The following is a 6,013-nucleotide window of genomic DNA, read 5'->3' on the forward strand; positions in this document are numbered from 1 at the left end:
GACTAAGAGTTCTGTATCACAACTCACACCATCCTTGGGCCTCCAAGGTCGTAGATCTCAGCTCGACTTGAGAGAGGACTCGTGATCCTCCAAGAGATAGGCTCGACCTACTCTCTACAGTCTGGAAGAAGTCATGCCCAATATCCAGATAGTCCCGAGAGATCATCTTAATGATTAGGATTCAGTGAGATGTCATGCCATTCACCGAGATCCGAATATCTGACCCAAGCCTCCAAAATGAGACCCGATCTCTCGACAGGTCACTCAATGGCTCAGATCCGATCTCTCATCATGTATCGTAATTTCAACCAACATCATAGGGCAAATATAGTTTATATAAATCATTTTTATGAATAATTTATAAAAAAAGAAGTTATATTGTATGTGTATACGCAAAATTTTATAATTAATGATCAATTTACGGTTCTGACTATATTCTACAATGTTATGGTCTTCATTTCATGTTGTTCCACTTACGATTTATTAGAGATGTTGATTCGTCAATGATTACAAAGAAATTGTGGTTTCATCAAAAAATGGTTTGGGACGGTTCCCTGAAATAGAAATAGAAGCGGTCCGGAACACCGGTTCCAAAAAAAAGGTATAACCGGAAAAATTAAAGACACAACCCCCTATTTTACGCTACAAGGTGAGCCGACGAGCTTAGCGGCGGGTCGACACGTTATTATTAATCCAACTCATCTATTTTATATGGCAGAGAACAAATCTAACCGTTTTGACAGCTCTAATTCATATGAAGGAATTTTGAGGGTAATTACTATAATTTTTATTGAAATATTAAGTAAATTTAATTTAAAATTCTTTTTACAAGGATTGAGTATCCGTTTCGTAAGTATGTTTTGGGTGAAGATGGAGAAGCCCGTTACAATATTGTGTGGCCCAAATAAATTAAACATATTTTTGGTTCCTTAAATTACAAAATGTTCAATCCATATAAAAAATAAGGATAATTTATTCATAATTTTAACTTGTATCAATTATATTTTATTATACATTTTAATAGTTAATATATATGTTGAAGTAATTTAATAGTTAATTTTCATATATTGATGTTTTATGAAATTTGATGAGATTTATTTCTTATATGTATACTATTAATAAAAATAAAGAGGACTAAAATAATAACTATTTTTTGGTGAAACTTTTTTCCAAATTTCAAAATTGTCCTTCATGTTTTAGGTTTAATTCATACAATTTGTTCTTAAACTTGAATATTTCAAAAAATAATAATTTTTCCCCCTAAGATCTTATCATATTTAAATGTTTATATTTAGTTATTGAATTGTTATTTTTTATGCATTTATTTTGTTTAGTTAATAGAGTGTGCTTGAATTTTCACGTTTTATAATTATAAAAAAAAATAATCTCACTAAATCTCATTTTATTTTTATTTAATTTCTAAAATATTATAATTAAATTAAGAACTTTGCGAACAAATGGTGTGCAATATATAATATTATTCGCGTGTTATATTACACATAACGTGTGTGCGAAGTCGATAGTATGATTTAAAGATGCCCTTTTTGCAAGATTCCAAATATTCTTGCTTTGTTGTGATGAGAATTGGGCCTTTGAAAAGTAAACATATGTGTTTGTTTTCTCATTGAAAAGAACGAATAAAAGAAAAAAGAAACGTAAAACAAAATAAAAGATACAAAATTAATGGGATATTTTTTATTTTGAGACTCGTAATTAATAAATATCATAGTGGTTGAAGCATTACCTAAACTCATTAAGTGATGGATTGCTTGTGGTGGGATGATGTGTGGGTAAGAGTTTGGGATTGAGACAATTTAAAAGTTTTGATATTGAGGTTTACATTTGAAGCATTATTGGGGTTGAACTAAACAAATCATTTTTCTTGTTTGAACTTGATCAATTTGTTTTAAATTAGAACTCGAGTTCGAACTTTATTTAACGATTGCGTGAGCCATTATTCAAGTTCTTCAATCATATACGAAACAACTACGATGTGATATTCCGGAAACGGCATCGATTCTCCAAGCTTCCGTAGGTCGAAGTGAAGTACTCTGACTCGAATAATATGAAACAACTACGATATAATGATCCAGTGTTGTGTTTTTGCATTTCTTGACTGTGATATCTGTATTTCTTGTGTGGTTAACTAATAAAGGCTATGATATAGTTTCATGAGTTTTCAAAGCTCCATTATGTTATATGGTGGAGTTTGGATTATAAATTGGCAAAGAAAAGCTAGGATTGATGATAAAAGTACAGCTAAAATCATCTATTTTTACAACAGCTCAAACGTCAAATATCACGATTCGACCAGTTTTGGCTCGAAAAGAGATTGCTGCATTATAATTCTCTCTCTTGTAGAAACATGCATTCTTATCATTATTAGCATAGATTACACCAACAATTCACTGGGAATTTGGTTTTCCTGGTGATTAAACTTTAAGAATTAGGATATGGAGAAAAGAGCTCAATAAAGGCAGAGTACAATTTACTCTGGCGGATAAAGAACCAAACACAAACAAGAAAAACTAAACAAGATTTCTCAGTTCTTCTCACTTGCACTTCTGTTGATTGGCCACAACTTGCTGAACATTCTCTTAGGCCTGTCAGGAACCATGGTTAAGGAGTTGAGTTTCGAAGATTTTTCGACTCCATCCGGGAAATTGACAATTGAGTTATTCTCTTCGACCGGTTTCATTTTCTGAGTAGAAAGATTTGAGTATGGCGATTTCTGGCCTGATACACTCAACTGATCTTCGGCTGGTATGTTGGTGCTAAAAGAAGCAGCTTTCTGTAAGGTATTCTTGTGGGCTGCTAATAAGGCCTTGATTTCGCTCGGTAACTCAGCCGTTTGGCCGCCATTCTGTGCTGTTCGAGCTTGCTCAAAGAAGAGAACTTGCACTACAACTCTTAATGGGAGCATTTCATTTTGTGCAGCATGCATACAAGCTTCCACGGATAGCTTTTTGCAGTCCAATATTCGGCATAAGCTCTTCCGTTCGCTCTTATCTAGTTCCGGATGTACCTATTGAAAATCCATGAATGAGAGCTCTTTTTTGGCCAAAAATAAATATATTTCTAAGATCTACCTTTAAATAAATGTCAATGGCTTTGTACAGATCATCGTGTGCAAGCCTGGAGAAATCTGGAATGGCTTCGGCAAGGGAAATGAACTTTGACAAAGGCAAATTCTTGTCGCGGGCGATTTCTTGAAGATACTTATCCACAAGCTTTCTCACCTTAAGTTTTGAGCTGTGTGATGCAGAAAATGATCGCCGATTTTCTTGAAACTCGAAATCGAGGTTCTCAGCAGATCGAGACCTCCGCCTTCCAAAATCTTTCTTGATTATCGGAGGGCTTATTGGGGGACTCGTCCCTTGTAACGTGAACTGTTCTAATATGTTCACAACAATATCCACGTCGTATACCAGGCCATTTTTGGACGATAAACTAGGCATTAACAAATCTCCAACTGTCGCTTCATCCAACTGAATACCAACCCTTTTTTCAAGTTCCATTTTAGTAGAGGAAGAAGCTTTCAAAATATTAGCAGCCTTCAATAATTTCAACAGAAAGCTGCAAGAAGCCGCACCTTTCTCAGCTGGTAGTAAGCTAACCATTGATTCTAAGAGCAGCCTATATTTCGAACTTTTCTCTCCATTCGAACACAACCTGCTATTGGATTCGGCCTCATTTTCCATGTCCATGAATTTCGGAATGTTAGGTAGCCATCGTGATGCATAAATTCGCAACGCATCACCGATAAGGTTTGAAGGAACCTTCCCACCAGCTTTAATGGCAATCATTGTTCTCCAATAAAGATCTATCCCTAATTCCGCCACGTCTTCCCCCCACCATCCTTTATTACTACCCGCAGCTTTATTCATACGACACTCGGATCCATTGCACGATACGTTGTCCCTCTCCTTTCTTGAATAACTATGTGATAAGTTCACCTTTGTGGGATTGGTTAAAACTTTAGAGGCAATGGATCCAATACATCTATCAGTAATCCCAAGATCCTCTGACAACAAAGGGAAGGCTTTGGTAGTTTGCAAAGTTACAATTGAGTCCCTCCAACCATGGAGGATACAAGAATTGAAGAACACTTCAATCTTGCATATCAAATTACCCTTTTCGACATCTTCTGTCATTTGAAGATACTCGGCCGCACATCGGACCGATACGAGGTTATAAGCACTGAGAGTGACTGTTATGCCATAGCAGAATTTTGCGCAGAGTTCAAATTCCTCCAGTCCTGCTGGGAATTCAGGGACTTGGATTATTTGGATCTGGGAAGCTTCAGGGCTTTCTAAGCACAGTCTCTGCAACCTCAAACTCTTCGACAAAAGTGGAAACTGTGCAATAAAAATCTCAAGCTTTTCATAATCATATTTTAATCAGTTGAAAACATTAAAAAAAAGATATTGTGTTGGAATTTGAATTTACCTTGTGAAGTAAGTATCTGCTTCCCTTGACTTGAATGATAAGATCACTTGAAACCTCAGATGATACAGACCTGAATATTCTAACTTTTTGTAATCAAACAAATTAACACAAATAATCATGTTCACAAATTCTTCATGGAAACTGAGAGTCAAATATAAAACACAACAGAAAAGAAAAGAAAAGAAAAAAAAGTTGAAATTCGAAATTACCTTACAGACTCTGTGGCATAGAATGTGTTGGGGCGAGATCCAAGCTTCATAAACTTCATCCTCTGAACCTTCTATTTTGATACTGAAACTGTAGAATTTACCAGAAAAGGCAACACCATTTTAGAATCAAACAAAAAATTTCTGAAAACTTCGCTGCTCTACACTACCAATAACACAGAAATGGTCACCTCCAGCTGCAAAACAAAATCTTTTTGTCGGAGATTGAGTTAATTTCTCAATTCTTGGAAACTAACTGGAAAACAAAAAAATCCAAATAAACCTCGAGGAAACTTTAGGTTGAAGACGAGCAAATTTCCAAGAATTAAGAAGCACTCCAAGAAAATTAAAGCACTGTAATAACCCTTTTACACGGGTCAAATTCTCTACCAAACTTGAAATGGACATGCAAAAAAAATCGTCCTTTTTACTCCAAAAGAACTGCTACAGATTTGAAAAAAAAAAAACCAAAAAAAAAAACACATATACATCAACATGTCACCAAATTTAGGTAAGATACGATAAAATACGGCACCCACCTGAAGATTTTAAGGTTATTTTTCCCTTTTGGTTCTCACGAGTTACTTCCAATCATTTCTGAACTCGGATCTACTTTTTCATTTTGCAGAGTGTTGATATTTGAGCTCTGCAGGGGGGCTGCTGAGCCACCGTGACAGCGTGCAGGCAATGAGAGAAAGTCAGAAAGGCGACGCCCACGTGCTCATGCTGCGCCCACTTTGTCGCTCTCCCTCATCATTGCCACAGCAATATCGCTGTGGCTCTCTTTGGCCTCGAAACTATTTTAGTCCAACTCTGCTTGATAACCTGTCATCGTACGTCGCTAGCCCTCTCAACGTGGCTCAGATTTATAGCATCAAGGTCTTGTGCTTACGGTTTAATGCCAAAGATGGAAGATGATCAATTTTTAAAAAAACACGATTAAAAATAATAATTATAAACCAAGGACATATATAGTGACACATAATATAAAGAAATCATCATTTACTTTCTCTCTGAAAGAGTTGTTCATGTACGTATAGAAAATTTAAATATTGTGTGTATCAGACGTTAGTGTTGTGCTCTGATGTTGTCAAAACGAGCACACAACATGCCGCGGAAATTTATTTTTAACACATACGTAAACTTTAATGAATAGATACCATACTTAAATACTTGTGCGATGATTCATGGCAAAAAATTCACTAGAAAATGATGTAAATCGTTTACACCAAAACACTACTATTGAAAGTTCCAAACCTAAATTCCTTGACACTCTAATGAATTAAATTACATCAAAAAGTCAAACTAGATACTAGATGCACAAATCAAAAACATGTATGGCTTAAAACTAACATAAC

General features: G+C 35.4%; 1 protein-coding gene across 7 annotated transcripts; it reads right to left on the reverse strand.

Annotated features, from left to right (window-relative positions):
- Window positions 1–2,355: 2,355 nt before the first annotated feature.
- LOC142522917 (BTB/POZ domain-containing protein At1g67900-like) lies at window positions 2,356–5,545 on the reverse strand. Of its 7 annotated transcripts, none has more exons than XM_075626506.1 (6): window positions 5,195–5,545; window positions 5,020–5,096; window positions 4,659–4,746; window positions 4,450–4,519; window positions 3,090–4,358; window positions 2,356–3,025 (listed from the first exon to the last, which is right to left on the reverse strand). In XM_075626506.1, exons 3-6 carry the CDS (start codon window positions 4,715–4,717, stop codon window positions 2,543–2,545), a joined length of 1,881 nt encoding a protein of 626 aa, XP_075482621.1. In that variant the 5' UTR covers window positions 4,718–4,746; window positions 5,020–5,096; window positions 5,195–5,545; the 3' UTR covers window positions 2,356–2,542. The 7 variants fall into 7 exon arrangements, with proteins under 7 accessions (XP_075482621.1, XP_075482618.1, XP_075482623.1 ...); XM_075626503.1 differs by having other exon boundaries at window positions 5,020–5,099; XM_075626508.1 differs by lacking the exon at window positions 5,020–5,096 and having other exon boundaries at window positions 5,186–5,545.
- Between the last annotated feature and the right edge of the window lie 468 nt (window positions 5,546–6,013).

Source organism: Primulina tabacum, chromosome 13, assembly GCF_025594145.1.
Source record: "Primulina tabacum isolate GXHZ01 chromosome 13, ASM2559414v2, whole genome shotgun sequence".
Classification (NCBI taxonomy): domain Eukaryota; kingdom Viridiplantae; phylum Streptophyta; class Magnoliopsida; order Lamiales; family Gesneriaceae; genus Primulina; species Primulina tabacum.

What these genes read in the sequence shown, in the direction of transcription:
- LOC142522917 (XM_075626506.1), bottom strand. Translation starts at nt 4,717, where the DNA reads ATGAAGTTTATGAAGCTTGGATCTCGCCCCAACACATTCTATGCCACA. An exon ending in TATGCCACAGAGTCTGTAAG is followed by an intron (nt 4,520 to 4,658) that starts GTAATTTCGAAT and finishes TAGAATATTCAG; the next exon opens with GTCTGTATCATCTGAGGTTT. An exon ending in GCAGATACTTACTTCACAAG is followed by an intron (nt 4,359 to 4,449) that starts GTAAATTCAAAT and finishes TTTATTGCACAG; the next exon opens with TTTCCACTTTTGTCGAAGAG.